This window comes from Cydia fagiglandana, chromosome 22 (assembly GCF_963556715.1).
Source record: "Cydia fagiglandana chromosome 22, ilCydFagi1.1, whole genome shotgun sequence".
Lineage (NCBI taxonomy): Eukaryota > Metazoa > Arthropoda > Insecta > Lepidoptera > Tortricidae > Cydia > Cydia fagiglandana.
Window position 1 is genome coordinate 879,738 of NC_085953.1, and position 14,775 is coordinate 894,512.

General features: G+C 46.2%; 1 protein-coding gene across 1 annotated transcript in view; it reads left to right on the top strand.

Moving 5' to 3' along the window:
- Positions 1-14,775, top strand: part of LOC134675597 (inositol 1,4,5-trisphosphate receptor) — a 131,984-nt gene that overhangs the window by 76,923 nt on the left and 40,286 nt on the right. Inside the window, exons 32-35 of the mRNA XM_063533920.1 lie at positions 53-188; positions 796-958; positions 1,471-1,610; positions 12,416-12,536. Of these exons, the coding sequence (XP_063389990.1) occupies positions 53-188; positions 796-958; positions 1,471-1,610; positions 12,416-12,536 (560 nt within the window). The remainder of the gene's footprint in view (positions 1-52; positions 189-795; positions 959-1,470; positions 1,611-12,415; positions 12,537-14,775) is intronic.

The following is a 14,775-nucleotide window of genomic DNA, read 5'->3' on the forward strand; positions in this document are numbered from 1 at the left end:
TAAATTCGATGATTTGGTTGCTTTAACGTTTACTTTAATAATTTCCTTACAGATACCACATCCAGCTGGTGAAGCTGCTAACATGTTGCACGATGGGCAAGAACGTGTACACCGAGATAAAATGCCACAGCCTGTTGCCGCTCGACGACATCGTCTCCATGATCACACACCCCGACTGTATACCAGAGGTACACTTGAAATGTTAACACTTAACACATATAGAATAGAATAGAAGTAGTTTATTTGGTGTTGAATATAAGCTAAACTTATAATACAAATATCTTATTCTAATACAAGACACCAAAATGGATACCACTCAGCATATGCCGATGACTGTCGTCCTTAGCCATGGCGCTGGTTTTCAGGGCAACCAATTTAAATTAAAAACACATAAATAATATAAAATAAAGCAAAACTTTATACAACATTTAGTCACATAACTGATACTATTTTTAAATTGCTCCGTTTAGGAAAATCTACGGCCTTTGACTGATGTTTTGGCTTAAATTGTGTAGTATGCACTACTATTTTTGTTTCTGGGTCATAAATGTTAATAGTTCGTCTAATTACCCACATTGGGATGTGTGAGCTCACAGTGAGATTATACTATAATACTTTAAATATCTATATACACTCATGGACAAATTTAGAGGATCGCAAAAAAAGTTATCATACTAATTTTGAAATTACTTTAGGTGCTGTAATCCAGTAATTATATGTTTTTTTCGCGTTCCAAGTTTGTCCATGAGTATATTTTGAATTATATTTCTGTAATTTAACTTTTCTTTTGACCAGGTAAAAGAAGCGTACGTAGGCTTCCTAAACCACTGCTACATCGACACCGAAGTGGAGATGAAGGAGATATACTCCAGCAACTACATGTGGGACTTGTTCGAGCGCTCGTTCCTACAAGACATGCAGGCGATACTACAAGGAGACGCGCATTTGCAAGTCGCTGGTAAGTTTTATACCCGCTACATTCACGACAATATGTGTAATGAGTTACACTAAAACTGTCTGTCACCGTCAAAGCGTTCGCTAAATTTTATTGTATGGGAAATTACATAGTTCCCTGCTGACTGACGTTGATCAGACCGTCAATTTTGGTTGATGCAACTGACTCTCAGGCTCAGGGCCGGTTGCATCAAACTGTCTGTCATCATTAAAGCGTTTGCTAAATTTTATTGCATGGGAAATGTAATATTTTAGTGTTGTTTGATGTTAATCGGTCTGTTAATTGTGGTTGGTGCAACTGACTCTAAGGGCCAGTTGCACCAACCACATTTGACAGACTGATCAACGTCAGCCGCCGCGCCCCGGCGCTATGCTATGAAACTATCCATACATAAACATTTAGCGAACTCTTTAACGATACGAACAGTTGGGTGACCGTTGTTTTGCTTCATTAGAAAGTGACTTACTTTTGAATGATTTATTTAATGTTTATTATAATATAACATTTTTATCCAGTCCCAGGCACGTCCGAGGAGCCCCCAGCTGCCACATGCGGAGCACAGAAGGCCTGGGTGAACTACGTGACCGACGTGCTAGTTCAGACAATATGCACGTTCTTCAACTCGCCCTTCAGTGACCAGAGCACCACCGTGCAGGTATTGTGTCTACAACCGTGACATGTCTGTATCCAGTCCCAGGCACGTCCGAGAAGCCCCCAGCTGCCACGTGCAGAGCACAGAAGGCCTGGGTGAACTACGTGACCGACGTGCTAGTCCAGACAATATGCACGTTCTTCAACTCGCCCTTCAGCGACCAGAGCACCACCGTGCAGGTACTGTGTCTACAACCGTGACATGTCTGTATCCAGTCCCAGGCCGTCCGAGGAGCCCCCAGCTGCCACATGCGGAGCACAGAAGGCCTGGGTGAACTACGTGACCGACGTGCTAGTTCAGACAATATGCACGTTCTTCAACTCGCCCTTCAGCGACCAGAGCACCACCGTGCAGGTACTGTGTCTACAACCGTGACATGTACAGACATCGGACGGCCTGGGACTGGATACAGATCCAGTCCCAGGCCGTCCGAGGAGCCCCCAGCTGCCACATGCGGAGCACAGAAGGCCTGGGTGAACTACGTGACCGACGTGCTAGTTCAGACAATATGCACGTTCTTCAACTCGCCCTTCAGCGACCGTGCAGGTACTAGTGTGGGATATATGCACAGACAAAACGTCCTCCAGACTGAGCATAGTCGCGCTACCCCCTCTGCCACGCATACGGTAATTTTACTCCATGTTCGAGTCGAAAGTGTCTTTGTGTGACGTCCGTGTCTTTGAACGGACCAATCGCGGCACGGGACTTCGCTCACCTCTTCCCGCGCACCCCCGCATTTTTGGCATCATCGGTTGCATGAAATAATTGCTCTAAACTCGGTCTAGAGGATTCCTAGTCTATGGATATATGTACCCAATAACAGTGGGAGCATAGGGGCCTTAGCATGATGTCCTTATTGCGATTCTGTTTTCAATTCAATTCAATATCTTTAATGTCAAAAAAACACATGTCCAAATATACAATACGTACACAATAAAATTCAAAATACATAATCCACACAAATTAAAAAATGATGGATGTTTATGACCTAACCTGAATTGCTAAGGGACGGAGTTATGCGACTTGTATAGCTCCGTACTTTAGCAATTCAGTTCAGGTACTAAACAGAATCAATCAATGAATCAATCAATCAATCAAACTTTTATTGATAAAATGTAAGTATTATGCGTTCCGTACTCCACATCGAAGATCTTCATTGAGAGAGTAACGCGATCGTTGACCGATCGATGCCGCTAGCGTCTATGCAGTCGCTCCGCTCCACGCCGTGACGTAGTTCCGCTTCCCGTCCCTGCCAAGCATTGCTCGCTTCCCGCTAATCACCGCCGCCATGTCATTGTTTCGTCGACCGTCTTGAACGTCCGCTCCTGTTACTGCATCCGCAAATATTTTTTGCGTATATTTTTGCAGCATGGTGCTTTAACATTTCCGATCCAAAGCTCGGTCGATTAAATAGTGAGATATGGCAGAGATCGCCACTATTAGTCTTTTGGCGGTCTCGCGATCGAAGTCATCGAACGGTGCTTTTCGATTCTACCCACTTTTTTCTTGCTAAATTAATTTTCACATTCCATGCTGCTAAAATCGTTACCGTTAACTCGCATTTTCGAGATCGAAGTAGGAAGTGCGGCAGTGGTTTTTGTTAACAAGTGGACGAGGTGGCCGAGTGGTTAAGGCGTTGGACTGCTAATCCAATGTGCTCTGCACGCGTGGGTTCTCGCTTCGCATCGGAGAGGGAACGCGCGGTCATCGTGCCTGCGGCGGCGGCGGCGGCGCGGCGGCGGACGGCCTGCGCGCGCCGCTGTCGGGTGCCGCGCTTCGCTGATAAGGAGGTTTGGATTGTCTCGAACCATCCGGTGAGCCAGTTTAAGATATTCTAATTTTATTGGCGTTCAGAAGTTACTTCGACACTAAAGGACGGTTCTCAGGCAGTAGCCTGGGAGTACCTCGTGTTGTTAGTTGCGGCGCGCCCGGGGCGCGGGCCCGGCGCCCGCCCGGGCCCCGGCCGCCGCCCCCGCCCGCGCGCGCCGCACCGGCGCCACGTCTTTCTTCTGCTGTCGTCCAAGGTGACTCCGAGACACCGCGACGCTGCGGGCCACGGTGGACGCCTCCAGTCCGCAGGACTCGGAGAGACGTCACACGCCCGCTCCTGTTGCTGCAGTCGCGGTGCGGACGCCTCCAGTCCGCGGGACTCCGAGAGATGTCACCACCTGAGCCTGGCGACGGTGGCCGCCATGATGGCGCCGCCCGCTCGATGACGCAGCCTGCCCGACGACGCTGCCCGCCACGATGGCACCGCCCGCCTCAGGACGCACCAGTGCCCCCCGAGCTGGCCGCCACGATGGCGCCTCTCGCATCACGCATCGACGCGGCGGCGGCGGCTGCCACAATGGCGCTGCCCGCCACGATGATGCCGCCCGCCACGATGGCACCACCACCTGCGCACTGGCGCCTCTCGAGCTGGCCGCCACGATGGCGCCTCTCGCCTCACACCAGTGCCTCCCGAGCCAGACGGCGACCGCCTCATGCACCGGTGCCCCCCGAGCTGGCCGCCACGATGGCGCCTCTCGCCTCACGCACCGGCGCCTCCCGAGCCGGTGGCGGCGGCCGCCACGATGGAGCCGCCCGCCTCACGCGACAGTGCCTCTAGAGCGGGCCGCCACGATGGGTCCTCGCCTCACGCACCAGCGCCTCCCGAACCAGTGGCGGCCGCCATGAGCCGCCCGGCCTCAGGCACCGGTGCCCCCCCGAGCCGGCCGCCACGATGGCGCCCCTAGCTTCACGCACCGGCGCCTCCCGAGCGGCGGTGGTTGCCACAATCACGCCGATGCTGTCCACCGATGCTGCAACTACGACGATGTCGTCCCTTGCTCGCTGGGCGCCACAGTATCAGTTTTGTCCTGTCCACATGGTTCCATTGAGGTACGCAGGCGCCTATAGCTATGGTGCGACAGCACGAACAGACCGCTAAGCTCTTGGTTTCGGTTAAAGAATCCTCCGCCCACGGCAGACAAGGTCGTAAAGAGCCCGAGCGAGAGAGCGGCTCGACTGCCCGGAGTTGAAAGCGGTAAGATATGTCGATACTCGGAGGAAAATACGTCGTGTTCCCGGGCTTCATAAAGGTGCTGATCGACTTCGCTGTGTCGCTTCGAAGTTCCTACGACTTCTCGAGGCCATGGAGTGGTCCAACCGGAGAACAGCTAGCGACAAGGCCCTGTGCGACCGCTCGAAACCGAGGTGAAAGGCATCGAAAAGGTCTGCAGACTTCACATAATTATCTCTGCTTGCTCGCGCTCTCCAGCTTAAGTTCCGTCTTACAAAGACGAACTCGTGCGAAAAGCCCATAATAAACAAAATGGGACAAATAAACCCGCTGCGCCTGAACAAGCTTGAGTTTCCGGTGCTAAGAGAAAGGGGCCAGGAGGACTCCAGCAGTTTCCATCTGTCTGTATTCGACTTATCGAAACAGTTTTGTTACGCAAAGCGCCAAAATCGATTTTAGTCTTGATTTCATCAGTTCGATTTCCTTAAAAGCATGCTACTAACTCGATGCCCTATACTAACTCGATATAGGGTGTCTCTTCGGATAAAGCGAATTAGACCATCACGCTCCTAGACATCACGTGGGACACGCGGCACAACACCCCGATTGAAAGTTTTCTTTTTCGCGACATACAGGCCTGCCTTGCTGCAGAGTTTCTCGCAGAAATGAGACTCAATGCCTTCTGTTCAGTCTCAAATTCGCAAACTTTAGTTCATGGAGGAAGGTGAAGCCTTCGCAGTCCCCAGCAACACGGAGCTGCCGAAAGCCTCGCACCACTTTCTTCCTCATCTTATGCAAGCAGTCCGTTACAATCTCCAATATTGGTAGACAATGTACGAGGTAAGGCCCTTTCAGCGAAGAGTAACCGTTAACGGGCCGCATCTGCAGCGCTGACGGCAGAAGTGTAAACATACAACCGCACCGGTACAGTATACATAAAACGACGGCGACACTACATCCCTTCCGTTACTACGGCTGTCGCAAAAACTGCTGATGCCAGCAGATCGTCTACAAGTCGCGCTGGTTGCTTGCTACTTGCCAGGTCGGTACAACCCCCGAGGGCGACGGTTTTTCAAGAAGTCACTGCGCGCCCGAGTGGCAGCTGCGCCCAGAAGCCGCCGAGACTATCTTCGCCTGACAGGCGCCTTGTTGGCCGGCCTCCGCTTTCGAGAGCCCTCTGTGCCACGGTATTTCTTAACAGACTCATCGAACTGCTACCACGACGTTTGGCAGCTGCCTGTGATACGACTTGGCATGGATGTCTCCACCTCCCAGCCTAGTCTGTCTACTGTGACGGCGTGATAAGGAGAGTCTTAAAGCAGCTGTGGTAAGCTTGCAATTTACTGGCGGTCCTAGTGAACACAACGTCAGACCGCCCTCCCTTACGAGTCAACGACCTTAAGAATGAGGCGTAGCTCCTGTCAGATAGGACGCTCCAACACCGAGCTGGCGGGATCAGGAGTGACGTCCGCTACTGGCGTGACTGGCGCATGCATACAACATGCCAAGGTCTAACGCTACGTAGCGAACGAAACTCTACTGTCACTGTCTCACTAATATGGAAGAACCGGATATTCCCGATTCCGGTACTGTGTTTGTATAGAAAACCAGTAACGGGAGCCCCTAGATCGGCCCCTTGTCTAGGCTGCATGTACGGCCACAATGTAAAAATGGTCTTTATGGTGCATCAAAAATAAGATCAACTGCCAGGTACCTCTATCCATTGAAGTAGCGAGCTATCTCAGACGTCTATTTCTATTGTCCATGTTAGCATTCAGAACGATACTCGTTCATAAGCCTCTCACAAGTGCTGTATATGAACTACTATCGGACACTATGCCTTCTTCCAACGCCACTAATAGCGAGACCAGCGCCTCCCAAACCACCAGCTTGGGACGCGAGAAATCTACTTGCCCTAATTTAAATAGCCCTACAACGTTAGGTACGTTAGAAGAAGTACGATAGAAGAGCTGCCGCACTTTTGCTGTTAGCATCAGGCCGCAGGGTCAATGACCTTACTATACTACACTGTAGCCCGGGCAATTACATAGATAACTTTAACGCTATTATTTTGTGTCCGAAATTCGGCTCTAAACCAGATAACGTGTCTTACCGACTGGACTCTTAGAAGCTCCGGAATAAAGTATAGACCCAGTATAAGTAGGTAGTCTGGGTACGTCACCTTGCGAGAATTACACAAAATGTTAGGGGACACTTCGCTTATTTCTTTCAGCCACAGTCTCATCCAAGCCGGCCTCGCCTACGATTGCTTTCGATCCAGGATGTACTTAATAACTAAATTGGCTGGAAAGCTATTCACTTAGCGATATTTTCGCTTATGTTAATTGGGAACATGACTCGCCGAGATTCTGCGGATCGGATGCGATTTCGAATGAGAATTATCTTAAACCAGTTTAACGTCAGATTCGAACCTGAGATTACAATTTCAATTCTCAATTTCCTGTAATTCATATTATAACGAGTCACTGATTTCATGGGTTGCATTATGGTGTATATATATGTATATTTATTCTTTCTCTGAGTTCTATGACAGTAGGTGTAGCCCTAACGCTTGCGCGCCCGCTAACTCGCCACCAGGAGATAATAAACAGGTCTCAATGAAGATCTTCGATGTGGAGTACGGAACACATAATATACAAATTTTACCTTCCAATAAAATTGGTATTATGTTTCCTTCCACATCGAAGATCTGAGTAATGCCTTCCTGGCAGGCTAGTAGGCTACTTTTATGCCGACGGTACTTCTCCTCAACAATGACATGGCGGCGGTGATTAGCGGGAAGCGAGCAATGCTTGGCAGGGACGGGAAGCGGAACTACGTCACGGCGTGGAGCGGAGCGACTGCATAGACGCTAGCGGCATCGATCGGTCAACGATCGCGTTACTCTCTCAATGAAGATCTTCGATGTGGAAGGAAACATAATACCAATTTTATTGGAAGGTAAAATTTGTATATTTTACATGTCAACACATTATATCTGTTACAGCACACATTATTATTTCATACATTAAAACATTTACAGGACATCATTATTACTATTTTAGGTCAAATTATTTTAACTTAAATCCATTTATTAATTATTATTAGTATCCATTTAATTTAAAAATTATTAATTTTAAATATCGCTTTAAGTCAATTATTAGTACATATTTTTTTTATTAAGTCTAATCTAATTGGGATCGATCTATCATCACTGACAGGACTATTGTAGCCAATAAGCCTGACATCGTGCTGATAGATCGATCGCAGCGCCGCCAGCGCCGGGCCGTGCTCGTCGACGTCACCATCCCCCATGATGAGAATCTCGTGAAGGCCGAGAAGGACAAGTCCAGCAAGTACCTAGACTTAGCTCATGAGATTACCGCCATATGGGATGTTGACTCGACGATCATTGTTCCGATAGTCGTGTCAGCGAACGGTCTCATAGCGAAGAGTCTCGACCAACACCTAGAGAGACTCTCGCTGGGTGGTTGGATCAAGGGTCAGATGCAGAAGGCGGTAATTTTGGACACGGCGCGTATAGTACGTCGGTTCCTAACTCTGCAGCCCTGACCACCGGCAGCTTGGGCCCTGCCCCGCTGCTGGCGGCACCCTAGGTTAGGTTTTTTATAATGTGTTTATATGTATTTTTTTTATATATATATAGACCGATTAGTTTAATTTCTCACTTATACAAATTATTCATAAAAGTAATAGAGAATCGAATTGCCCCACTGCTGGATAAAAAACAACCCCCTGAACAAGCAGGGTTCCGACCTGGCTTCTCTACTACCGACCACCTTCACACCATCAACCAAATCATAGAAAAGGCTAACGAGTTCAAAAAACCAATCTACCTAGCATTCGTGGATTACAGCAAAGCGTTTGACAGTGTCAGGCACTCTGCTGTAATTTCCGCAATGAAGAATCAAAATATTAATAATGCCTACATCGAACTCGTTGGCACCATATACCATCACAGTACCGCATGCATCAAACTTCACGCTCCCGGCCCCAAATTTCCAATTGAAAAAGGTGTGAAACAGGGAGATCCGCTTTCTCCAAAGCTTTTCACGTGTGCTCTAGAGGAGATATTCCGAAAGCTGGCGGCCTCCTGGGAAACAATGGGAATCGACGTCGGCGGCAAAAGGTTAACCAACCTACGCTTTGCCGACGACATTGTACTGTTCTCCCACACCGCATCCCAACTCGAACAAATGCTCCAAGAACTTTGCATGGCAAGCCTTGAAGTCGGACTTTCCATGAATAGATCCAAGACACAGTTGATGACCAACCGCACGAAACGTAGTGTAATGGTAGATGGGCGGGATATGCAGTATGTCGACGAGTATATCTACTTGGGCCAGTTAGTGTCCTTCGACAACAGGCAGTTCAAAGAAATTGATCGCCGTATCGCAAACGCCTGGAAGAGCTTCTGGTCCATGAAGACGCTAATGAAGGGCAACCTTCCACTCTCTTTAAAGCGCAAACTCCTCGACATGTGTATCCTGCCTATCCTTACCTACGGCGCCCAAACATGGTCTCAAACTGAAACTGAAAAGTCCAGACTCAAGGTTTGCCAGAGAGCAATGGAACGCAGCATACTGGGTGTTCGTAGAACCGACCGTATTAGAAACACCGAACTGCGTTCCAAAACTGGCATTGTGGATGTGGGTATGAAGGCCGCAAAGCTGAAATGGGACTGGGCAGGGCACATCTGCCGAATGCACCCAGAACGCTGGGCTAAAGTATCCACGGACTGGATCCCACAGGATGGATCTCGGGGCAGAGGAAGACCCAAACGGAGATGGCGGGACAACCTAGATACATTCTGTGTGGGGTGGAGGGAATGTGCATTAGACAGAGACAAGTGGCGGGAAAGAGGGGAGGCCTTTGCCCAGCAGTGGGACACACTAATAGGCTAATTAAAAAAAAAATGTATTTTTTATTGTTTTGTAAGTGTTTTTATATTTTACTTTTATATTCATATTATAAAAATACCTAACTTAAGACGAAAAATAAATAAAGAAAATAAATAAATAACAATCTTAACATTAACAACTTACATTTAATTCTTTGGTGGTATATCATCATTATACCTTATATTAGTGTTAGGCTTTGGCAAGTAATCAGGTGGTTCCAGATGGCTGAAAGAAGTCTTTTACTGAATATAGTGCATCCGTAATTAACTTTGCCTTTAGTTTACTTTCGAACGACTTACCACTATTTGCATTTTTAATGTCATCCGGTGTTGCGTTATACACCTTTGGACCAATTGAGTGTAGCAGCTTTTTAGATTTTGCCAGTCTAGTCGGGGGTGGTCGCAATTTATGTCGCTGCCTTGTATTGCGATTATGAGCGTCACCGTATGTTGCGAATTGGTCTAAATGCGTTCGTACATATTTAGCGATTTCCAGGATATACAGACTTGGTAGCGTTAGTATCTTGTACTCCTGGAACAAGTTTCTTACGTCGCTGTCCCACGGAACTCCCGCCACGACTCGCATCGCTCGTCTTTGTAACCTGAACGGTCTTTCTCGTTCTGCAGCATTACCCCAGAGGTCGACGCCATAAGCAAGAAGTGAATGAAAGTAGCCGTAGTAGGCTTTTTTCACATTGTCGGTGTTAAGGCTAGGACGCAATCTACTTAGTGCGAAACATGCAGATGAGAGCCGGCTGCACAGTGTATCAATGTGAGAACTCCATGTGAGACCGGAATCTATTATTAGACCGAGATATTTCACCTCATCCACCTGTGGAACCGGCTGCCCATTACAGACAATGTTTAGATTGTGATCCTGCCTGCCACGGAGCCCAAATCGGATGATGTTGGTTTTTTCGACATTTAATGTCATTCCATTGGCCGTGAACCATGACGCAACTTGATCCATGACCATATTGGTTTTTGCCACGAGCTGCGCATGGGTGTCGGCGGCTACGATTACGCACCCATCATCCGCGAATAATACAAACTCGGCCTGGTCACTTGCGGTTGTGAAATCGTTCATGAGTATCAAGAACAGGTTATTACCCATACTCGAACCCTGTGGTACGGAACGCTCACCCAGATCCAGCAGATCCGACCTGGCACCGCATACGGATGTCAGCTGCTGCCTGTTGGAGAGGAATGACACAATCGTGTCGTAAAAGCCACCTGTAACGCCGTAGTGGTCAAGTTTGGCTAGCAACAGAGAATGACTCACCAACTCGAAGGCGCGTGACAGGTCGCAGAATATAGCTGCGACCTGCCTACGCCCCTCCAGGTGTTTCATCACCCTCTGCACGACGTCTCTGGCTGCGTCTATCGTCGAGCGGCCATGTTGGTACGCGTATTGCTGCTTATTTAATAGCTCGTTTCTTCTAAAAAATGACATGAGTCTTTCACTTAATAGCCCTTCACAAATTTTGGAAAATATAGGTATTAGCGAAATAGGTCTGAAATTATTTAGGGATTGCATCTCCTCTTTACCCTTCGCATCCTGGATCGCAATAAGGACATCATGGTAAGGCTCCAGTAGCCCTAATATATCTACTGAGCGTTTTAATCAATTACATAATTGTTATCAAACTGCACAACGGGACTTAATCGCGTATTTAAGTTTTAAGATTTACCTCCGACGCAAACTCGCTCGACGCGTTCCGTTGTGCAGTTTGATAATGTTTAATAATCGTGAAAGTTTAAATCAGTGTTTTACATAATTGTTATAGGAATTTTTGCTAGCTTCATCGGTGACCATTATGTATCTACTTGTTCTCGAAATTAGTTTATAAAAATGTTCGGGGTAGACAAAGAAATTGCAGCTACCCGCTAATGTTTAATGTTTATTGTCCACGGCACGACACGCAACACTCACAGTATCCGTACACTGGTCTGGTCTGGTTTCAACATTTGAATCACTGGCCCCCAAGTAGACGATAATTTGTACCCGTCCTCTCGATTGAAATTTTTAAGGTGTTTTTTAATTTCAATCGCCTCCCTCACGATCCGCGGATAATAGTGTCGCTCGTGGAGAGGACTATGGGTTTATGTAGCTCAATCCAGTGATTCGTTCCTGTTCGCCACTCGAAATGGTGTTAAATTTTTGTATTATTATCTAATTAATTCCTGGTTTGTTCACGCATTCCAACGGATCGCTGTTCATTTGTGTAAGTATGTGAGCATTTTATTACAATATCAGAGACAGGAGGTAAAGAATCTGAACTCAAGGTTTGCCAGCGAGCTGGAGTCATATAGTGCAGTGTGCAGCGTATTTAGCGTGACTCATTGGATCTAATTCTGTTCAGAAAATAGCACTTAAGTGGACTAGGATAAACAAGCACAGACTAAATAAAAGACAGCATTCCAAGCCTTATTGCTACTACAGCTGTAATGCTCAGCCAAGATATGGTCGGACCGGATCGATACAGCGATTGCGAGCACGATGCTTGTTTTACGTATTAATTTTAAATCTTAATTGTAAATAGTCGTTATGTTGTATCTTCTTGCTGTGTAACTTTTTTCTTATTTAACTAACTGTTTACTGTATGTTATATCTGTCTTTTTTCTTCTTGTCTGTTACCTTCCGTGATTCTTCTCACTTGATGGTCTCATCGGGAGATCAGCGCTGGAAGCCACCAGCAACATGTTGAGATGGGGCCATTTCGTGGCACTTTAATCTTATTTTGTGTTTTTTTTTATACTATGTACTGTTCCGATTGTTTGTGCTTACGAATAAATCTATTCTATTCTATTCTCTTGAGCTTCCTGTGGAGCTAGGTAACAGTGTAAGATTGTCCCACAATTATTTATATTTATTCATGTACGCAGACGCGGCAGTCCATCTTCGTGAAGCTTCTACAGACCACATTCCGCATCTACCAGTGCCCCTGGCTGACTCCCCCGCAAAAGCTTAATGTGGAGAAGTGCATCCGGACCCTTAGCGAAGTCGGTACGTCTTTATATATTGTTTAAATACTGACTCTGGAGACCATGGAAGATATGAACCAGCCCGTTGTCTGATTCACCTACCCCCTTATTCATAAACGTTTACTAAAGTTGACAATCCGATAATAATCGTTTTTTATTTTATTTATTGAACACAATGTAAGCTTACAGTTATAGACCAAATCACTTACACGCTAGAAAAACAGATACATTGTCAAAATAGTAACAATTAAAAACATACAAAAATATAAAAACATGCACATAAAAATGTCATACAAATTAAAATTATAATTTTACGTACACTCTAAGAAAACAAGAAATTAAAATCAGAAATAGGGTAAAACAATAAAAATAAAGTAAATTAAATGTCAAAATAGATTACAATACATGTTACCAGCAATGTCATGCAGTATGAAAATTTAAAAATTGTCTAGCAGTTTTGCACAAGTTTGCTAAACGATCGGCGAACATGTCAGCGTCAACGTGTTGAGTGAGCATTATATGTAGAAATGATAAAGCACGCGTGGTAGGTGCGTGCCTCGCGTAACATGTGCGAGCGGACGGCCGCAGCAACACACACGGCCGGCGACGCGGCGCGACCGCCCCGTCCACATCCCGCGGTATCCTCCTAGGAACCAACAACCCTATGTTCTCTAACACCTCTGGGCTATCAACTTGGTGGTGAATGATTGAGAGATAGTGCACCAGAAGCAACAACTTCCGCCTCAATGCGAGCGTGTCTAGCCCAACCATCCCCGAGACAAAGATGGAAGGGTAGAGGTAAGGGTAATATCCATAGGCTTTTTTATACAACCAACGTGCAAATTTTCGTTGTATTTTTTCAAGCATTAGGGAATACTTGTCCTCATATGGATCCCAGACAACCGCACCATATTCCAACTTACTGCGCACGTATGCGTTATAGAGAACCTTAGCCACTCCAACGTGAAATTGCTTGGATATTCTCATAACAAATCCTAAGGTTTTACTGACCTGCTTGCAAATACTATTGATATGCGAATGGAAGTCAAATTTACTATCTAATATTAAACCCAGGTCTCGAATTTCGCTAACTTTCTCCAAGGAGGAACCCGCTAAGCTGTACCCAGTTTGAAGAGCAGAACGTTTGCGCGAGAAAGTGATCGCCTTACACTTTTTTACGTTAAAGGGAAGTCGATTCCTCTCACTCCACCTGGCAGCAGCATCAATATCAGCTTGCAACTCTGCGCTGTCGCTAATACTACGAATGCCTAGGAACAGCTTCAGGTCATCAGCGAAAAGAAGACATTTAGCAGCACTGATTGTGTCCGGCAAGTCATTTATCATAAGGAGAAAAAGAGTGGGCCCCAGGGTACTGCCCTGACTCACACCAGACAGCGTACAGTAGTCAAGTCGTAGTTTGTCCCTTTCCGACGTATTGGTATGATGGAAAGGGACAAACGATTATTATCGGCTTGTCAACTTTAGTAATAGTACATTATTGTCGAGGCTCGGAAGTAGCTACTTGCAGGCTGAGGATTCGTTTTAAACGGACGACCTTGGGAGTCCGTTTAATTGAATCCGAAGCCAGCAAGTAGCCTTCCAGCCGAGTCATATATAGTGCTTTTCTCAAAAATGGTGCAATAAATATAAATATCATAGAAATATTTTACAAAAGCAACGTTCTTACGTATACATTTTCACAGAAACAAGCCCTTGCCGCCTTTTTATTTTTTTAATAAAAAAATAGAAGTGTATTTTTCTGCCGAAAATACGCCCACCTATTTGAGACAGCTAAATAGTCGCAGTACTAATCATCTATTTGGCTGTTTAATGGGCCTGTGCCTTCATTTGATATGGCTATTTCAAATTTTAAAAAGTTTGGAACTCGACAAGTAATGGAATTTGTAAGCAACATTGCAGTCCCAAAATCGAGACTGCAATGTTTTTAACTTTTTAATTTTTGACTGACCATAAACTACGCGCTTCGCGACCTATTTTTTAGACGGCAAAGTCGAGTTTGCCGTCCATTTTTGAGAAAACGTTTATGAATAAGGGGGCTAGAATTCAACATAATTTCGGAAATGTAATGTTGGCGTTGTAACGTTGGTTCATCATTAGACCAGATTGACGGTCTAATGATGAAGACCGGAGGTACTATCGCCAACACTGTTAACTGTCCATCGGTGGACATTATTACAAAAGGCATAAGGTCCACCGATGAACAGTTAAGAGTGTTGCTATGTGTACCAGAAGAAACAACA